The sequence below is a fragment of the Myotis davidii genome, unplaced genomic scaffold (genome assembly GCF_000327345.1).
Source record: "Myotis davidii unplaced genomic scaffold, ASM32734v1 scaffold478, whole genome shotgun sequence".
Lineage (NCBI taxonomy): Eukaryota > Metazoa > Chordata > Mammalia > Chiroptera > Vespertilionidae > Myotis > Myotis davidii.
This window is the reverse complement of record NW_006289570.1, coordinates 3,858,476-3,879,501: the sequence shown is the minus strand read 5'-3', so window position 1 is coordinate 3,879,501 and position 21,026 is coordinate 3,858,476. Positions and strand designations below refer to the sequence as shown.

Sequence of the window (21,026 nt, the reverse complement as noted above, 5' to 3'; positions counted from 1 at the left end):
TGGAGCCCAGCCCCGGCCGGCGTGGCTCCGTGGCTGAGTATCGACCGACCTATGAGCCAGGAGGTCACGGTTCGATTCCCGGTCAGGGCACATGCCTGGGTTGCGGGTTCGATCCCCAGTGAGGGATGTGCAGGAAGGAGGCAGCCAATCAACAATGCTCTCTCATCACTGATGCTCCTAGCTCCCTCTCCCTTGCTCTCTGGAATCAATAAAAATCAATATATTTTTTTAAACGAAAAAGAAAGATTGATGACAAAACATTCATAATAACGTCCTTGCCACCTCCTTCCGCTATTCCTTCAAGTCCGTCGGTTCGCTGTCCTCCAGGCCACACACCTGCGATCTCTTTCCCGGACAGGGAACAGGATGCCTTACCCTTTTCGGAAGCAACTCCTCTTGGGCCAGAAATCCCCGCTTGTGAACAGAGGGGTCGTAGTCGCCGTACTGGAGAGAGAGAAGGGGGAGGGGGGGAGCGAGCAATTGAGATTCGAGAGACAGCTGTCATTTCTGAACGGCTGGGCTCCGGCCCAATTCCCTCCCAGCTCCAGGGAGCAATTCAATCCGATGTCAAGCCCAGATTTCAACCTTGCTGGTGTGTGATCCCCGAATGAAAAAAACTCAAAGCCGATCACCTCTCTGGACGCAGCTGCGTAATCCCCGGGGGCGAGGCGCTAATGAACACGCGACGCTCTGTTCGTCGGGGAAGGGAGCTGTGCTTTCTAACGGTCGGAGAAAGCGGCCGCTCCGGAAGCATGAGCTTCGGAGATGAAGCCACGACACGCGACTGTGGCCGCTGCGATGCGCAAGGTGTGATAAGAGCCTTACCTGCTAATGGCTTCTAAGTGGCTGGTGACCGGAGCCGAAGGCTCAGGGGGGGGGACGGGGGAGAGCTGGGAACAGGGCTGGCGCCGTGTTTAATACCTTTCATTCAAGGCTCTGGGAAGACGGGACGCTGGCGCTGTCACTCACGCTTGTCATCCAGACAGAGACACGCGTGAAAGGGGAACGGGCTTTCCTGAAGCTGCAGGGGCAGCTCGCCGCAAGGGCCGGACGTGGGCCCTGCGCTGCCGTGCGTTCTCCCAGGAGAGGAACGTGCACATTTACTTTCCGATCTAAGAAAAATAACCCTTTTCTTTCTCAGGACACTTCAGCCTGCCCAGGAAATAATGCATACAATAAAATAAAATGGAATTTTAAAACAGACACGAACTGGGAAACCTAGAGAATGTAACAGTCAAAGCCCGACTCTCGTCAATCAGCATTCGGTGGCTTTTCTTGGGGCCAAACCCAAAAAGCTCGGTGTTTTAGGGGGATCGTCCATAAACATGTGTCCGTTTAGCCACCAGCAACGGGAAAAAGCAAAAGAAAGGGCGAGTGCGAGCTGTTGGCTCCGGACACCACTCGCTCGGGCCGGGCCGGGGCCCGCCTGCCCCGTCACTCCCAAAGAGCCGCTAGGCCAGCGGTTCTCAACCTGTGGGTCGCGATCCCTTGAGCGGTCGAACGACCCTTTCACAGGGGTCGCCTAAGACCATCCTGCATATCAGCTATTGACATGACGATTCATCACAGTAGCAACATGACAGTGATGAAGTAGCCACGAAAATAATGTTATGGTTGGGTCACAACATGAGGAACTGTATTTAAAGGGCCAGAAGGTGGAGAACCACTGACTGCTCTAGTGGGACTCCTGGTGTGTTTTCCAAGTGAAGTCACACCCCCAGCAACAGACACTCCTGCCGTGGGGCTGAAAGGTGGCTTTTCAGCAACCTTAACGCGGGCCCCATTCCCACACCGCCCTAGGATAGAAGCCCCACGAATCACTATTTCTCAGGAATCGCGTAATCATCGGACGAGTGGCGGAAAGGCACTGCATCGTCTTCTGAGCGTTAACGGGATTAATCTGTCGAATGTAAACGTTCAAAATGTGCCGCGGATTCTGTAACCCCGTCTAGGCATTTCTCCGTTTCGTTTCGGAAACGGGAAGGGACCTGGCGCGGTCTCGCCCTCGGAAAGGCCTGGGGGTGGAGTAAGTCAGTAACCCTGAGCTTGCATGCACTGCCTCGGGAGGCGGGTTGCCGAAGGTTCAACCCCAGCTCTTTCACTCATTAGCTGCGACTCTGGGAAACCCATGACTTGGTTTTCCCGTCTGTAAAATGGGATGATAACAGCGTTTACCTTCCAGGAGTCTTATGGGGATTCAATGGAATCATACCCATGAGGTTTAAGTTTAAAACACGATGGCCATCTGGGACTCACACGCCTAACATGATATATATAAATGTATAAATACATTTTTTTTAATTCCCTGGAGCTTCTAGTTCCCATCAGCCCCTGCTGTCAATTAGAGAGGGAAGCCTTGTCCCTCCCCCTGACCCCCACATTCATATGTTCTTTATTTTATTTTTTACCTCAATATAAAGATAAAAGGAAAAAATAAATAAAACACGATGGCCGACAGGCAGCGCTCACTACAACCTGATGTTAAACGATAAAAGCTCAAGCTGTGTCCCCTCTCTGCGCGCTGGGGCCTTGAGTAAGGAACACTCTCCCCTCCCCCCAACCCTCCACTTCCTCATCTGGAAAGCAAGGATCATACAGCGCCTGCCTCATAGCGGGTGGTAAGGATGAAGAAGACAATCCGGTAGCATTCTGCGTGGTGCCCGGCTCCTAGTTATAATGTCGCGTATGATTGTTAACCGCTCCGTCGTTTACAACAACACCGGTCACTGCCGAGTAAGGAACACTCTCCCCTCCCCCCAACCCTCCACTTCCTCATCTGGAAAGCAAGGATCATACAGCGCCTGCCTCATAGCGGGTGGTAAGGATGAAGAAGACAATCCGGTAGCATTCTGCGTGGTGCCCGGCTCCTAGTTATAATGTCGCGTATGATTGTTAACCGCTCCGTCGTTTACAACAACACCGGTCACTGCCTGCCTCTCTGATTTTTTTTAAAAAAATTATTATTTTATTGATTTCAGAGAGGAAGGAAGAGGGAAATAGAAACATCCATGATGAGAGAGGATCACTGATCGGCCACCTCCCACACGCCCTGTGGGGGATGGAGCCGGGAGCCCGCAACCTGCAACCTGGCATGTGCCCGGGCGCCACGCTCCATCCACTGAGCCAAACCAGCTAGATTTTTCCAGGGGCAGGATGCTGAAGAAAGCCCTGCTCCTCGCATCTGCATGTCTCTCCAGAGCGCTGACCGGACTCTAATGCACAAGTAAGCAGATATGCAAAGTTGAGGTTGTAAATCCAGGTTCCGAGGGCTTGTAAGATTAACGACCCACATTATCATACCGAGCGCCCAGCGACTCCGCTGATCAAATAGGTTACGTCTGAGCAATGCAGAGGCAGCAGAGACTCGGCTAGCAGAGCCCGGGCTAACTCCACTTGCCACATGAAAGCCGCCTTGATGTGTGAGTCGGCTCTTAAATGTGCCTTTAAGAGACAGAAGGAGAAGAAAATCCGTAGGTTGTGGCAGTTGGTGAAGATAAAAGGAAGTCATACCCCAGCCCGGATAGAGACGGCGTTCTTCAGCCTTTTATGTACACAAGCACCCTGAGCTGTAGCCAGGACTGAGCTGCCTGCGGAGCCAACGACGGTGGGGTTTCAGGTCTCTGTGCCCAGCTTTATACTCATCATTTGGATTCTTGGGTTGAAAAAAAACAAAACAAAAAAAATTCCTGAAGTTATATAAACTTCAGGCCCCACAAAACCTGGATCCACCCCTGATATAAGGCAACTGAATTTAAATTCAAGGCGGGAGTTCTCCGTGTATGGGATGCCGGGGAGTCAATTCTTACGTTAAGCAGATATTGAATATCCTTCTGGATGTTAAATACTCTCCCCTGCCTGCATGCACGGAAAATTAGACAAAACGCTCTGAACAGGATCTCACAAAACATAAAAGATTTCATCAATGCATACATAGCATGAATAATCAGACCCCTACCGCACCTCCGTCACTAGAACACAGATGGATGAAAGCCTTAAACCGTCAATGAAAAGCCAACCAAATACCAGGACAAAATGTAGAAGGACATGTGTATGATACTGGTGGGGGAAGCCATTCTAAAAGTCACTCCACACAGCAAAAGATTGACAGTCTGACACATGAAAAAAACAAGATAAAAGGTTAATACCCATCATAAACGGAGCTCCTATAAATCAACGAGGAAAAGATAAACGGTAGAGGAGAAAAACGGGCGCATCATACACACCAGCCTCGCAGAGGAAAGCAAATCTATGAAAAGACGCTCGGCCCCAATGGTTGGCAAGGAAATGAAAACTTTTAAAAATCTATTTTTTTTCCCTGTCAGATTAGCAAAAATGTAACAGACTGACAGCATGCGGATGTGGAAAACAGGTATTCTCACACACTGTTCCTAGAAGTTACGGTGGAGGGCAATTTGGCCACATCTATTTTTTTTTTTAATTGAGATAAAACTTACATGCATACAATTCACCGTTTGCAGTGTATGATTTTGTGGTTTCCAGCATATTCAGAATGTCGTGCAACTATCACCACTCTCTAATTCCAGAATATTGCTATTGCCCCCAAAAGACACCCCGAACCCATGAGCAGTAACTCCTGATTTCCTCCCTCCACCCCATCGCCACCACGAGAGCCGCTTCCTGTCTCTACGGAGTTGCCCACAGCGGACACGTCATAGAAGCGGAATCACACACTCCGCGGCCTTCGCGTCATTATTTACATTTTAAATGTTCTTGCCCTGACCGGTGTGGCTCAGTGGATAGAGCGTCGGCCTGCGGACTGAAAGGTCCCAGGTTCGATTCCGGTCAAGGGCATGTACCTGGGTTTATTGCTCCCAAGTCCCTTGGATGGAGGCAGATGCCAGTGAAGCATCTTAGGCACATCTTAAAGCTGCAGAGCCAGTATTGGCTCTGCAAGGCAGGGTCTGCCCTTCATTAAGAGAGAGCTTCCCAGCCCTAACCAGTTTCGCTCAGTGGATAGAGTGTCAGCCTGTGGACTGAAAGGTCCCAGGTTGGATTCAGGTCAAGGGCATGTACCTTGGTTGCGGGCACATCCCCAGTAGGGGGTGTGCAGGAGGCAGCTGATGGATGATTCTCACTCATCGATGTTTCTAACTCTCTATCCCTCTCCCTTCCTCTCTGGAAAAAAAAAAAAGAACTTTTTTTAAATGTTCTTATCCTTCGACCCAGTTATGCCATGTCTTGGTATCTATCAGAGAAACGTTGTCCACATGCTCATATTCACGGGTGTTTGCTACATCCGTCTAAACAGAAGAATAGAAAGAAAAACAAACCTAAATATCTCCCAGTAAAGAGAGATTTAAATAACCCAGGTCCCTCCGATTTATGGAATAGTGCTCAGTGGTTTTAAAACATGAGATGGGGCCCTGACTGGTTTGGCTCAGTGGATAGAGCGTCGGCCTGCAGACTGAAAGCTCCCGGGTTCGATTCCAGTCAGGGGCATGTGCCTTGGTTGCGGGCACATCCCCAGTAGCGGGTGTGCAGGAGGCAGCTCATCGATGTTTCTCTCTCATCGATGTTTCTAACTCTCTATCCCTTTCCCTTACTCTCTGTAAAAAATCAATAAAATATATTTTTTTAAAAAGAATAAAAATAACATAAAATAAAACATGAGATGGGGTCTACCTGTTCTTGCAGTTTTCAGTGAAAAGGGCACTTTGTGCAGGACTCCCTCTGGAATAGAGTCACCCAGAGGGAGGGTTCAGGGGTTGGCGGGGGTGTCTGCTCACCTGACCGGCCCCTCCCTCGCCCCTCACCCTACAGAGGCCACGCCAATGCACAGACCCTCCCGGCAAGTAGATGAGCTTAGACGGCGCCTCTATTGCGTCCGTGGATTTATTGCTCCCTGTCAATCTTATGGGCTTGGAATGCTGCCTTATCGTCACTCTAATTTCTCTTTCTCTTGATTACTAGTGAGATGGAACATTTTTTGTTTTGTTTTGACTCATCATCCTCATTTTCTCTTCTTTAAAGTGCCTGTTGTTCATACGCCTGGAGCCCATTTTTCTGCTGCCTCTTTCTTATAAACGTTAAGGGTTCTTGACATTCAGGGATATTGATGTAATTCTACCTCTAGAAACCTACCTTAAGGGGAGAAAGCTTCTGCACGTTCATATAAGGCGTCGCATAAAAGGATTTTCAGTAAAGCGCTGTTTATAATAGAGGGAGGGAAGAGCAGGAACCAAGCCTACCTCTTCCTCAGAAGGGAGGAGGGCGAAACTAGGTTTTTTTGTCAATGGTTACGATACAGTGGTTAGAACTAATGGGCTAAATCTTTAGATAGAACACAGATACAAAAAAAAAAAAAAGAACACAGATACATCTTAAAATCAACGCTAAGTGGGAAAATCGCATGTTGTAAAAAGGATGTGCAAAAGAGATAAGCGGAGGGAAGCATCCTTTATATCAACCTTTACCTCCTGGGTTTCTTTTCTAAAAAATATATTTTATTGATTTTTTACAGAGAGGAAGGGAAAGGGATAGAGAGTTAGAAGCATTGATGAGAGAGAAACATCGATCAGCTGCCTCCTGCACATCTCCCACTGGGGATGTGCCCGCAACCCAGGTACATGCCCTTGACCAGAATCGAACCTGGGACCTTTCAGTCCGCAGGCCGACGCTCTATCCACTGAGCCAAACCGGTCAGGGCTCCGCCTGGGTTTCTTTAAGCCAGCGCCTCCCCTCCAACTCACCGCCTCCCCTCCAACTCACCGCTGCCCGAGGTGTGACCCTCACTCACAGTCTCTCACTGGGAGGACCCCGGTCTGCTAACGGGGCTCCCTGTTCCCAAACTCGCCTCTCCCTTCCCAAACTCGCCTCTCCCTCCAATATGTCCTTCCGTAAGCCACCAAAAAATCTGCCTAAAATCCCACTGGGAATCAAACCGTGACCTCCTGGTTCACAGGTTGAAGTTCAACCACTGACCCACACCAGCCAGGCTAATTCTTTTTTTAATGGAATTTGTAGCCCACAACTGGGTGGGCAGGATTTGGAGCAGAATGGAACTAGAGGACGGAGTCAGGATGGGAGACCTGGGGTCCGATTGCTGAACTCCGCACTTGGCTCTGGCCCCTCACCGTCAGTTGCTTGAGGGAGGTCTCCCGGCAGCACACATGCCGCTCACTGAATCCCAGGTTTAGCCCGGCGGGCGCGGCTCAGTGGCTGAGCATCAGCCTGTGAACCAGGAGGTCACGGTTCGATTCCCGGTCGGGGCGCATACCCGGGTTGCGGGCTCGACCCCCACTGTTGGGGGGGCGTGCAGGAGGCAGGCGAGCCATGATTCCCGCCTCCCCTCCAACTCACCGCTGCCCGAGGTGTGACCCTCACTCACAGTCTCTCACTGGGAGGACCCCGGTCTGCTAACGTCAGCCTGTGAACCAGAACTCGCCTCTCCCTCCCCAAACTCGCCTCTCCCTCCAATATGTCCTTCCGTAAGCCACCAAAAAATCTAAAGTTCTGACATCCTAAGTGCACATCAAAGTAACATCACATAAACGAATCACAGAACTTCCTACACAGCTGTCTAAGCAAATTGGAAGTAAGAAAGATTAGCGAATTGGAAGTGAGAAGTTAAAAGTTTCAAGTCTCTGTTCTGCCGCTTTTTAGCTTTTTGATCCTGGACAGACTGATTAACCCATCAGGGTCAGAGCCCATCAGGGTCAGAGGGCTGACATCATGGGGAACATGAGAAGAAGGTCTGCCCTGGATGTACAAGAGTGTGGGCACCAAGACTGGGTGAGCACAGTGGTGTGGCTCAGTGACTGAGCATCAGCCTGTGAACCAGGAGGTCACGGTTCGATTCCCGGTCGGGGCGCATACCCGGGTTGCGGGCTCGACCCCCACTGTTGGGGGGGCGTGCAGGAGGCAGGCGAGCCATGATTCTCTCTCATCATTGATGTTTCTATCTCTCTCTCTTCCCTCCTCTCTGAAATCAATGAAAAAAAATTTTAAATTAATATAAAGTATTGTGACTTCAGACAAATTATTACTCCTTCCTGAGCCTTCAATTTGCCACCGATAAAACAGGCAAGATACTGTCAAGCCCTGGCTTATGGCAAAGGCTACACTGAGAATCGCACAAAACACGCATGTTGTAACGCTTTGTAAGACGATAAAACACTACAGGCATCTAAGATCGTATAAATACCATCATCAGAGATGCCCTCTTCATATTCAGCAGCCGTCCTGGAAACGGGGAGCATGTTAAAATCACCCTTCGTTTCCCAAACGCAGACTGGAAGTCATAGATGCGCTTTATTTGTGAGAGCCCGAGAATTTACACCGGAAAAAAAAAACACCAGAACCTCCTCCTCCATATGATCCACATATGTGCTCTGTGAATCACTTTCATCTCTAAATGAGTAGGGCTTTCCTACGGTGAAATCTGTTTAAGCAAACATCTGCTGGTTCCCAGACATGTCCGCCCCTGCCCCCCGCCAATGGGTAATTTAGAATGTCATTTTATTTAAATTTGTGAACACACACACACACACACACACACACACACACAGGTGGCCTTTGAATCTGTGGCTCAAAATCCATGCAAAGAAAACGCTGCCTTTGAGACGGAAGCCCTGCAGGGAGAGGTGGTGTCCTTGAGAGCTGGGGGGGCCTCCTCAGCTGGGGAGAGGACATGAACAGGAACTCCGTTCCGGGCCAGGAAGTGCCCGGATTTAATGAGAGCGACAATGACTGCTTCATCACTGTCAGGGTGATCCTGATTGAAAGGGCACATTTTTTCCTGTTATTAATATTCTTAATCAAAGCATAAAAGGAAGCATATGTCTTAGTTGAATCAAGGCCCATTTTCTGTGGTTTGGTGTGGGGTTTTTTTTTTTTCTCCCTCCAATTACTCATTTTTCTGGGCAGTGGAATAGGGGGAGGCATAAAACGTAATCCCAGGGCCAGGAATTCTGCCTATAGCTTTACCCTAAGATCGCCCGGATGACCTTGGGCACGTGGCGGCGTCTGTATTGTGACAGAATCCACACCCACTCATGCCGGCCAGGGAACGCTCTGCGACCATTAGCCCAGTCATCAGATGACTCCGAGTCACCGAATGACTCCCGGGGCTTGTTGGTCTGAGTAGCGTGTACAGACTCTTCTCTCCTCCAAGTGACAGGCTAATTGGTTACTTCCTGACTTTGACCTGAGATCGCATTAAGCTACTCCAGAAAAAAAGCAGGCTGAGAAGTTAAGAGCGTCTTATTAATTTTTGTAACACTGCAGGGATATGGCTTTAGGGGACAGCTCTAACTACAAAGGAAAACAATAGCAAAAGATGACACAAAAAAAGTAACCAAGATGCCCTAATTCTGGAACGTCTTTATGCTGCGGTGAAAGGTCGTGAGTGAGCAGAGGGGACGAGAGAAAGTGGCACGTGCCTGAAACGGAAATCAGGGGGACCGCAGGCCCCGTGGGCTGGCCCTGTCATTGGTCTTATAGAAACAGGGAGGACAAAAACACAAGATCATTGGTCTCCCTTTCCTGCCATTCTCAGTCGCTGGGAATGCCCTTCTGCTAGCCGGACAGCTCAGCTGGGCTCAGCGGCCACGGAGCCCGCAGTGCCCAGCCTTGAGCAGGGTGGCATGCCCATCAGGGGTAGATGGAGCGGGCCACCTTCTAGGGCAGCCGTGGGCAAACTACGGCCCGCAGGCTGGATCCGGCCCGTTTGAAATGAATAAAACTAAAAAAAAAAAAAAAAGACCGTACCCTTTTATGTAATGATGTTTACTTTGAATTTATATTAGTTCACACAAACACTCCATCCATGCTTTTGTTCCGGCCCTCCGGTCCAGTTTAAGAACCCATTGTGGCCCTCGAGTCAAAAAGTTTGCCCACCCCTGGTCTAGGGGATGGTGAGGTCCCCATCCAATAGGGCTGCTGGTCCACAGAAGATGAGTGGGGAGTGAGGACCTGGGCCTTTCTGACCTAAAGGCCATGTTTGACCCACACTGGAGATCATAAATTCCTTTTTCCTGGTTAATAATAAGAGAGGTTGGGCCCAGCCCGCATGGCTCAGTGGTTGAGCGTCAACCGATGAATCAGGAGGTCACGGTTCGATTCCCGGTCAGGGCACAGGCCCGGGTTGCACGCTCGATCCCCATGGTGGGGCGTGCAGGAGGCGGCCGATCAGTGATTCTCTCTCATCATTGATGTTCCTATCTCCCCCTCCCTCCCCCTCCCTCTCTGAAATCAACAAAAATATGTTTTAAAAAAAAGAAAGAAAAAGAAAAAAGAGAGGTTGGTTCAATAAATGTAAGGACCCACATGTGCACGATGAGAGCGCAAAGAAAAGTTACCAAGCTACACACTTATTTGTACACACACACACACACACACACACTCACGAGACCATACAGAAGTGAGACTTGGCTCCCCAGGGCCTTCCCCCTTGCTGGGGAAAGTCTCCCTCAAGTCTAGGAAACCCCAAAAACAGGCGACTGGCGCGGCCCCGCGGACACGTCCCTGCCCCGCAACGCTGAGTTTTTCCCCTTGGTGCCTACCTTGGCCTGGACGGCGTACGAAGCCAGCAGCACCGAGGCCTCGGGCGGGCAGTAGATCTTTTCATCCAAGATCTGCTTCTTTACCTACAAGGGGCGACAGGGGACACGTGACACGGGGTACGTGGCCGAGAGCCACGCAGCTGGGCACGGCGGACACTGCAGGGCGTCCTGATGAGGGCCGCCCACCAGGCCGGCCTGTTCATGAGGCTCTGACAAAAGGGTATGATTTTGTTTTTTTTAAATTTTATTGCTGCAGACAGGTTGGGAGCTCAGGCGCTGAGCAGTTCTTGGTGAGGGGGCCATGCGTGAGAACCCCTCATCCCTTCTGCTCACGATCAAGTGCTGAGGCGGAAAGACCGTCTTCACGGTTACAACCGAGATGAGCCCTGGCCGGTGTGGCTCAGTGGATAGAGCGTCGGCCTGCAGACCCAAGGGTCCCGGGTTCGATTCCGGTCAAGGGCACGGACCTCGGTTGCGGGCTCCTCCCCGGCCCAGGCCCTGGCCGGGGTGCGGGCAGGAGGCAACCAATCGATGTGTTTCTCTCACATCGATGTTTGTCTCTGTCGTTCCCTCTCTCTTCCACTCTGTCTAAAAAATCCATGGAGAAATATCCTCGGGCGAGGATTAACAACAAAAAAAAGAGAGACACTACCATCTGGGCCGGGACAGAGGAGCGGGGCTCTGATGGGGGCTGCAGCCTCGGCCCCGCTGAGCGCACACAGCACCCGCGGGAACGGCGTCCACTTTCAAGTCAGAACACAAGAGAAAAGGCGTTGAGGCCACTGAGTTATGGCTGCGGGGAAAACACCATCACTTTCCATGCGGCCGCTCTGAGGAAAAAAGGAAGCGATGAAGTGGGATCGATTAAACTGTTAAGCACTCGTGAGGTCCAGGAAATATAACTCTTAAGCCGCAATGCTGAACGAACATATCTCAGGGCACTTAATTTCTTAGACGCAGCGGCGAGGGAGCCGCCGGGAGTGGGGGCAGCGAAATAAAACACGACGGGAAAGCCGGCTCTCCCTTCACAGAGGTCAGCAGCCACCAGATCCACAACGCAGTGAACTCGCCTCGCTGGAGCTCCGCCGTCACCGTGCGAGGGGAGGTTAAGCCAAAGGCGCCTGAGGCAGGGGCACCGCGTCCCAGGGCTTATGAGAGCCATCTCCACTCTCCACGGCGCGAGGGCCTTCCGGGGCCTAGGGGAGCCTGATGTGCTCTCCTTCAAAGCAGCGTGACTTCCTCGTCCTTTGGCTTCTTTTCAAAGGGGGAAAAGCCACACGACAGAAAACCTGAGACTTTCCATGGAGCAGGACGTGTTGGGATGGGGGAATGTGTATGCACATATGTGTATTCGTGTGTGTGTGTGCGTATGTGTGTGTGTGTGTGTGTGTGTGTATATACATCCTTTTCTTTACAAGGTTCGATCCTCAGCCCCAGTCTGGGCACATGCAGGAGGCAACTAATCAATGTGTCTCCCTCACACCAATGTTTCTCTCTCTGTCTCTCTCCCCCTCCCTTTTACTCTCTAAAAATCAATGGGGCCGGACCAGTTTGGCTTGGTGGATAGAGTGTCGGCCTGCAGACCAAAGGGTCCTGGGTTCGATTCCGGTCAAGGGCATGTACCTTGGGTGCGGGTGCATCCCCAGTGGCGGGCGTGCAGGAGGCAGCTGACCGATGTTTCTCTGTCATAGATGTTTCTGACTCTCTATCCTTCTCCCTACTTCTCTGTAAAAAAAATCAATAAAATATATATTAAAAAAAACAAATCAATGGAGCCCTAGCCAGCTTGGCTAAGTGGATAGACTGTCGGCCTGCAGACCAAAGGGTCCTTGATTCGATTGTGTGTATGTGTATTTGTGTGTGTTTGTGTGTGTATGTGTGTGTATTTGTGTGTGTTTGTGTGTGTGCATGTGTATTTGTGTGTGTATATATGTATTTGTGTGTGTGCATGTGTATGTGTATGTATGTGTGTGTATTTGTGTGTGTATGTGTTTATGTGTGTGTGTGTATTTGTGTGTGTGTGAACCTTTTTTTTTACAAGGTTCAATCCTCAGCCCCAGTCTGGGCACATGCAGGAGGCAACTAGTCAATGTGTCTCTCTCACACCAATGTTTCTCTCTCTGTCTCTCTCCCCCTCCCTTCTACTCTCTCTAAAAATAAATGATGCCCTAACCGGTTTGGCTCAGTGGATAAGCATCAGCCTGTGAACTGAAGGGTCCCAGGTTCGTGCAGGTGAAGACGTTGGTGCACATAGAAGTTAAAAAATATATCCAAGTTCATTACATCCAGGAGCAAAATTAAAGTTTTCCCAGTTTTAAACTCTCAGGTGGGTGTAAGACATTTTCTGTCCTTAAGAATCCCTAATACAAATTCTATATAAGGGGCCCTAGCTGGTTTGGCTCAGTCAATAGAGTGTTGGCCTGCAGACCAAAGGGTCCTGGGTTCGATTCCAGTCAAGGGCACGTACCTAGGTTGCAGGCTCTTCCCCGGCCTGGGGCCTGGTCGGGGCGAGTGCAGGAGGCAACCAATCGATGTGTCTCTCTCACATCGATGTTTCTCTCCATCTTTCTCTCTCTCTCCCACTCTTCCTAAAAATCCATAGAAAAATATCCTCGTGTGAGGGTTAACAAAACAAAAAACAAAAAAATTGTGGGGGAGGTTGTTATTAACTTAATATTTCCTGAACAAATGCAATAGTCTGAGGCTTGAACTAATTTTTGAGCCTGGGCTACGCGACAGACCATCCACTACTGGGAGGTCATGTGATTAACACCCCAGCTGCAGTCTTCCCCACAACTGACAGTGGGCACCTTCGGGCACGCCAGCAGCTCCAGCGCCAATCACTGTAACACCCCATGAAGACTGGGGAAGCTCTGATCGAGCCGTAAGGACACCAGCAAAACAGACAAGGTTTCCATCCTCACACTAACCCCACCCCCACCCCCCACCACGCCCTCGGACGGCCAGCAAGCTGTCTTAGAGCCTATCGTTAGCAACGGATCTCCTAACCCAGTGATGGCGAACCTTTTGAGCTCGGCATGTCAGCATTTTGAAAAAACGTTAACTTAACTCTGGTGCCGTGTCACATATAGAAATTTTTTGATGTTTGCAACCATAGTAAAACAAAGACTTATATTTTTGATATTTATTTTATACATTTAAATGCCATTTAACAAAGAAAAATCAACCAAAAAAATGAGTTCACATGTCACCTCTGACACGCGTGTCATAGGTTCGCCATCACTGTCCTAACCTCTTCGGCTGGGCTGAGGGATTACTTACGGAATGCCTACTGCGCACTCCGTGAGCCCAGCCTTTAAGGAGCTCGGAAGCTATGAGGGGGGAAGGGAAAGCTGAGAGGATGACAGGCGAGGAGTAGCACATGGACAAGGAGTAGCATAAAGCATGACGTGCGAAGCTCCACGTGCGTGGGATTAACCAGGCGGCGCTGGCGGCCCGGACTCCCGCCTTAACCAGAATGGACGCTGAACTTCTGGGACAACTATTCTTTGTAAGACTCCCTTTGCGACCGCTGAGGACTTTCAGGTCAGCGAGCAGAAAAACGGGACCGATCGTCAAAGAGGTTTCAAATCGGGCAGCTCCCTGTCCTCCAATCGCTCACCATCACACGTTTTCCATTTCACCTGACACCACCTCTCACCACTCAAATCTAGTCCCATTCTAGCGGCGCTGTCCGTCCCAGAACCGAGAGGACCGGCTTTCTGGACGCGGGACCTTTTCACCGCGTGAAGCTCCGGGGACAACACGGACAGTCTTCCTCCCGCAGAGCCACCACGCCTGAGGGGGCTTTCCCGTAGTGAGGGGCGGGGGGAGCACGGACTACCGTACCTGCAGGAAGAATAGGTGCTGAGTGATCTCTTGCACCAGCTCCTCCTCGGCGTTCTCGGGGTAAAACTTGGCCAGGAAGTGGAAGGTGACCGGCTCTTCCTTCGAAACATCGTGATCCAGCACCTGCGGGATCACAGGGCAAAAGACAAAACAGGCTACGTTGGCCCCTCTTCCCCCGATGCCCCATCGGAGCACCTCTCGCAGGGAGCGCATAGATATTTTTTCCTCTTCTAAATTCATCACGTGCCCGGCTGGTGTGGCTCAGTGGTTGAGCATCAACCTATGAACCCAGGAGGTCCCGGTTCGATTCCCGGTCAGGGCGCGTGCCTGGATTGCCGGCTGGATCCCCAGTGTGGGGCGTGAGGGAGGCAGCCAATTAATGACTCTCTTCTCATCGTGGCTGTTTCTCTCTCTCTCTCTCTCCCTCTCCCTTCCTCTCTGAAATCAATAAAAATATATATTTAAAAAGTGATAAATTCATCACATTTCCCAGAGGTGGTGACTAACAAGAGGTATTACTTCAAACGGCCTTTCTGAACCAAGCTAATTAACGGGGGCCCGAGGGGTGAGGAGAGCGAAGATGAAGGCACTAATGTCCTCAAGAGATCGCAGAGATCATCAACAATTATAAATGTCTGACTCCGAGGTCCTGGGCTGCCACCCTTTATCGTTGGCAGAATGTTTTTTTCTAATGTTTTTGAAAGTAGTGGAATATTTCTTTATTCTCTTTTCTTGCTGCCAACAACCCCCAACATTCAGGTCCGTATTGGAACGGAGCTTCAGACGACGAACTGAATCTTTGTCAAATCAGTTGAACACCAGCTAAGCAGGAGACGCGACACGTGTCCCTTGCGGTGACCCTGTGTTTCCAGGAACCTCCAGAGACGCCCCGCAAGAACACGTGGACGCAGGCAGCAAGCCACTCGCCTTTCATCTCCCAGCGATCCCATCCACCCCCCGAAAAGCCTGCGCCATCTGCTCTCCAGAACGAGTTTCCCTCCAGGCCATAAACATGCCATTAACATGGGTCACAGTTGATTTCTTTTGAGCAGCGAGGCACCGTGGCTCCTGATGCCCCCGGTCCGATAGCCATTTGGCCAACGCTCAGGGAGACGATTTAAATTCACTTCGCTGAGCCGAAACCGGTTTGGCTCAGTGGATGGAGCGTTGGCCTGCGGACTGAGGGGTCCCAGGTTCGATTCCGGTCAAGGGCATGTACCTGGGTTGCGGGCACATCCCCAGTGGGAGATGTGTAGGAGGCAGCTGATCGATGTTTCTCTCTCATCGATGTTTCTAGCTCTCTATCTCTCTCCCTTTCTCTCTGTAAAAAATCAATAAAATATATTTTTTTAAAAAAATTCATTTCGCTGAGAACCACAAGAAGATACTAGGAAGCTTTGCTGTCTTCGGTAGATCGCTCTCCACACCCCGGTCCAAATTCCAATGGGTGGTTCCCAGGAGACTTAACATAAACCTGATCTCGGACAATCTTTTTTTTTTTAATGTTTTTTATACATTTTTATTTTTTTAAATATATTTGTATTGATTTCAGAGAGAGGAAGGGAGAGGGAGAGAGAAATAGAAACATCAATGATGAGAGAGAATCGTTGATTGGCTGCCTCCTGCAGGCCCCCCACTGGGGATCGAGCCCGCAACCCAGGCACGTGTCCTTGACTAGAATCAAACCCGGGACCCTTCAGTCCGCAGGCCGACACTCTATCCGCTGAGCCAAACCAGCCAGGGCTGATCTCGGAGGAGCTTGCTGACATCGGCACAAGGTGGGCAACTCGACGTTCGAGATCGCTGGGGAACTACCGTGTGAAATTTATAACCTGCGGGATTCCAACACGAAGACTCGGATGAGCGTCCATCTGTCAGTAATGTGAACATGCGAGTTTAGAGTCCAAGTGGCAGAAGTCGGGAGGCTTTGATTGTTTATCGTGCCCTGTGGCAGATAATAAAATCAGGCTCCATTTGGGGTAAGAATTAGACACTGGCTTCCTCTGAGATTCACCGAGAAACACATCTGGCCCTGGTCTCAACCACCTTCGTGGTTAGGTAGGCAGGTAAGCAGGCGAGTGTGTCTTTATGTGCATGGATGAACCCGCACAGAGGGCAGCATTCCCCGGGCAATATTCACTTCTGAGCCGCATCAGAACTGCTGGGAGCCCCCTTCAGGCCTCAGGAGCCCCAGAAAAATCACGGGGACTAAATGGACAGTCTTCCTCCATCACAGGGACCAGGGCGACTCTTTATTCCTTAGATCGCACGCATGAGCAGACTGAGTCGGGCCACGGTGATTCTCAAAAAGACTTTTAGCCTGGCCGGTGTGGCTCAGTGGCTGAGCGTCGACCTATGAACCAGGAGGTCACGGTTCGATTCCCGGTCAGGGCACATGCCCTGGTTGCGGGCTCGATCCCCAGTGGGGGGGATGGGGGGGGACGTGCCAGAGGCAGCCAATCAATGCTTCTCTCTCTCTCTCTCTCTCTGAAAATCAATAAAAATATATTTAAAATAAAATTTCATAAAGCACATGAGCCCCAAGAACATCTTTCCACGACATATATTCTAAGTAACGTATGTCACTTTTATTCACAAAGCCTGGCCAGCGGCTCGGTGAGCTGACCGGCATTAACGCCAAAAGCAGGCAGCCGGTGACGACGACGAGGAAAGGGCGGGGGTGGCAGTATGGTGGTGGGTTCTGCAGAGCCCAGGAGAGCCTGGGAGGGGTAGGAAACCCCCTTCTCCACCCTGGACCCGCCAAGCCCCACGGTGAGCAGCTGCGCTGGGCCCACGTGCAGGGAGCAGCCGGAGCACACACCCGCCCCTCCGGTCCCAGCCACTTGCGGCCCCAACCTTCTTGTCCGTCTTGAGCCAGGCCACGGTGTCCTTGATCGTGTACTGCAGCCCGAAGAACCAGGTTTCCCGCAGCCCCAGGGTCCGGCACACCAAGTCGAACAGGTCCTTCCCTTTCCACTTCATCTGCAACACAGCGAACCAGGAGGGGAAAAAACACACAAAGAACATGGTGAGCCAGCGTTCTTCACAACAGCCAAGATCTGGAAACAGCCCAAGTGCCCAGCAGGAGATGAGTGGATAGAGGAGCGGTGGGACATTTACACTACAGAATACTATGCAGCTAGAGAGAGAGAGAGAGAGAGAGAGAGAGAGAGAGAGAGAGAGAGAGAGAGAGAGAGAGAGAGAGAGAGAGAGAGAGAGAGAGAGAGAGAGAGAGAGAGAGAGAGAGAGAGAGAGAGAGAGAGAGAGAGAGAGAGAGATCTTTCCCTTTGGGACAGCCTGGATGGACCTGGAAAATACGACGCTAAGTGAAAGAAGCCAAGCTGAGAAAGACAAATATCACATGATCACACTTATGTGTGGAATCTCATGAACAAAATAGATTGGCCGACAAAATAAGACCCGAAGCCAGGAGGCATGGAACAGACCGGCATACCTCGATGCGGGGTTGGGGGGACGAGAAGAACATATATACTTCTATGCACAGCCCATGGGCACGGGCAATGGGGCAGTGAAGACCTGGGGAGGGCGGGGTAGGGGCTGGGAGGAGGGGGGGAAGGAAGGGGAGGGAATGGGAGATATCTGTATTACTATCAACAGTGGTGTGTGTGTGTGTGTGTGTGTGTAAGAGGCATCAATGATTCTCTCTCATCATCATTAATGTTTCTATCTTTCTCTCCCTCTCCCTTCCTCTCTGAAATCAATCAATACATATATACTGATTGGGGAGAGGCCAGCTTCCAGGCACATTAATTTCCTTGAGATTTTGTCGTTGTCTTTTCTTTTTTTTTAGTCACGACCTTGCCCTTTGATAAAAGGCTAGTGATTTGTTGTTTGCTTGTTTCACTTTGTTTTAAAGGCTGGTTTTACCAGAACTTTTTTTTTTTTTAAAGCAACATAGGAAAAGAAGTTGTAACCAAAGCCATAAATCATGGAGAAAAACAACATTAGAGACGGGTCAGTCCACGCTGATCACGCTGTGGAACTGAGGCCAAAGGGGAGGCAGTTTCAAACTCTCAGCGTCTGAACCAGGGGACGAGCGGAGACCGACAGACCGCAGTGCACGCATTCGGCAGCCTTGCTTTCAAAAGGGCCTGAGCCAGCGGTTCTCAACCTGTGGGTCGCGACCCCTTTGGGGGTTGGACGACCCTTTCACAGGGGTCGCCTAAGACCATCGGAAAACACATCTATAATTACATATTGTTTTTGTGATTCATCACTATGCTTTCATTATGTTCCATTTGTCACAATGAAAATATATCCTGCCTATCAGATATTTCCATGACGATTCATAACAGTAGCAACATGACAGTGATGAAGTAGGCCTCGGCTCACCCCCTATCCCCAAGGGCCCCCAAGTCCCAGGCGGGCATTCAGACGTAGCCCAGGTACAGTCATGAGCAGGTGAGACACGTCACAGTGTCAGTGGGCGTAGCGAGAATGAACTTGGGACTCAATGACCGCGTTGCCAGACACCAGAAGAACAAGACTGCAGACCCAGCTCTCCTTCTGCCCTCATTAGACACCTCCACCAGGGCCCGGCCGGCGTGGCTCCGGGGCTGAGCTTCGATCTACGAGCCAGGAGGTCAGGGTTCGGTTCCCGGTCAGGACACATGCTCAGGGCACATGCCCGGGTTGTGGGCTTGACCCCCAGTGGGGGGACTTGCAGGAAGCAGCCGATTGATAATTCTCTCTTATCATGGATATTTCTCTCTCTCTCTCTCTTCCTTCCTATAATAAAATCAAAAGAAAGAAAGAAAGAAAGAAAGATAGATAGATAGATCTCCACCCAGTTCCTGGCACACTGAAGATGCATAATGAAAAGGAATGAGGGAATAATTAGGGTTTAGACGACTTGGTATAAAAGCAAAGAGGGAAAAAAATAAGTTAGGTCTCTGATATCCGATTGGCTTGGGCTAAATCCTGAGTCGACAGAGGACTTTTCCCGTAGGGCTTCTATTTTTAATATCTGTGAATGAACAGCGTGTTCTCTATGAGGCTCTCCGCGGGAGAGCCCTCCCTCCCCCGGGCCTGCAGTCCAATCGCAGAGCAAAGGAGCAGCCCAGATGGAAGGACTCCAAAACCGCAGCAGACAAGTGGCCGGGATGCGTCCTGGCTTTTGTCCTTCGCCGGAGCCGCGTCTCCTATCTGTCCTTCTCGCTCTGCCCCTGTCCCCTCCCTGGGACTTTGGTGAGGCCCCCGAGACACTACAGAGGTTGACGTTTTAGAAATTATTTCACAGAGAATGAAATCAAATGACATTTTTTTTTTAAAAAAAGGATCCCTTTCCCCCTTTGCAGGGCTTAGGACTGCGTAGCGTCCCTGCCTGCCCACCGGACAAAGGGGTTTTTAACGCATGCAATTCAGGTTTCAATTCCTACAGGCAGACAGCACCGGAGAAATGTTATTTTGGAAAACTAGAAGCTTCAGGAAGCTGATTATTCTCTTGTCTCTATTTTAAGCCAGGACACAGTCTATAAATTATAAATGACTACCTTTGCTACAAGATAATGGAACAATAAAAAACCAGACATTAGCGTGGAGAAGTTAAACACCCCAGGGCCAAGATCAAAGTAATTCCAAATCTTCCCTAACTCACAGCCCCGGCCAGGCTGGGACACAGCACAGCAAGGCACCACGGCACCACGGCACCACCATGGCACAAAGGGGCTGCCAATGGGATGCGCGGGCATCAGAAGGAAGCTGCAAAAGGAATAACCAGGGAATGTCCTGACTTGGGAGTTTAAATTCTCAAGCATAATGCAATTTTCTTGAATTCCTTCCTCCTTCTTTGTTTTTAAAATACAGAACTATCCCTGTTGAATGCAGAGCCGATATCTTTGTTCCCAGGGAGCTGGCAATAAAGTGAGGAGAGGGGGGGGGAAATTCTCACACTGATTCAAAATTCCCTGCTTGGATTTTTAACTTAGGGCCCTAGCTGGTCTGGCTCAGTGGACAGAGCGTCGGCCCGCGGAATGAAGGGTCCCGGGTTCGATTCCAGTCAAAGGCACACGCCCGGGTTGCAGGCTCGATCCCCAGATGTTTCTATGTCTCTTTTCCTTTCCCTTCCTCTCTGAAACCAATAAAAATATTTTTAAAAATCTGAGAATGTCCTAGTTGGAAATAAGCCTACTTACAGGGTCTACCTACTACAGATCCACCCCCTTTTTGTATAAATAAGGAAACTGAGTCACAGGTCCCGCTAAAGTAGACCCTGACCTTTTTCACAGTGGATAGAGCGTCGGCCTGCAGACTCACGGGTCCCAGGTTCGATTCCAGTCAAGGGCATGTACCTTGGCTGCAGGCACATCCCCAGTGGGGAGTGTGCAGGAGGCAGCTGATTGATGTTTCTAACTCTCTATCCCTCTCCCTTCCTCCCTGTAAAAAATCAACAAAATATGTTTTAAAAAAAAGAATTTGTTCTTTTAGGTTAACTCTCACCGCCAACATGGTGTCTACCGACCCGAGGATGCCCTGTTCAACATGCCCTCCCCAAGACGCGTGAGGCTTGCTTAGTCCTCCTAACTCGGGGTTCCACTTCTTTACAAACAAGAACCATGTTTCCCAGTGGCTCCGAGTGGATCTCGGGACGCCCTGTGCAGGGGGGCGGGTGGGGGTGGGGGGTCTTGGGCTGCG

The 21,026-nt window shown here is 50.4% G+C and overlaps 1 protein-coding gene across 1 annotated transcript in view; it reads right to left on the bottom strand.

Annotated features, from left to right (window-relative positions):
* Window positions 1–21,026, bottom strand: part of NF2 (neurofibromin 2 (merlin)) — a 56,998-nt gene that overhangs the window by 21,061 nt on the left and 14,911 nt on the right. The window contains exons 3-6 of the mRNA XM_006762062.2: window positions 17,229–17,354; window positions 14,373–14,495; window positions 10,524–10,607; window positions 376–444 (exon numbers count right to left, since the gene is read on the bottom strand). Of these exons, the coding sequence (XP_006762125.1) occupies window positions 376–444; window positions 10,524–10,607; window positions 14,373–14,495; window positions 17,229–17,354 (402 nt within the window). The remainder of the gene's footprint in view (window positions 1–375; window positions 445–10,523; window positions 10,608–14,372; window positions 14,496–17,228; window positions 17,355–21,026) is intronic.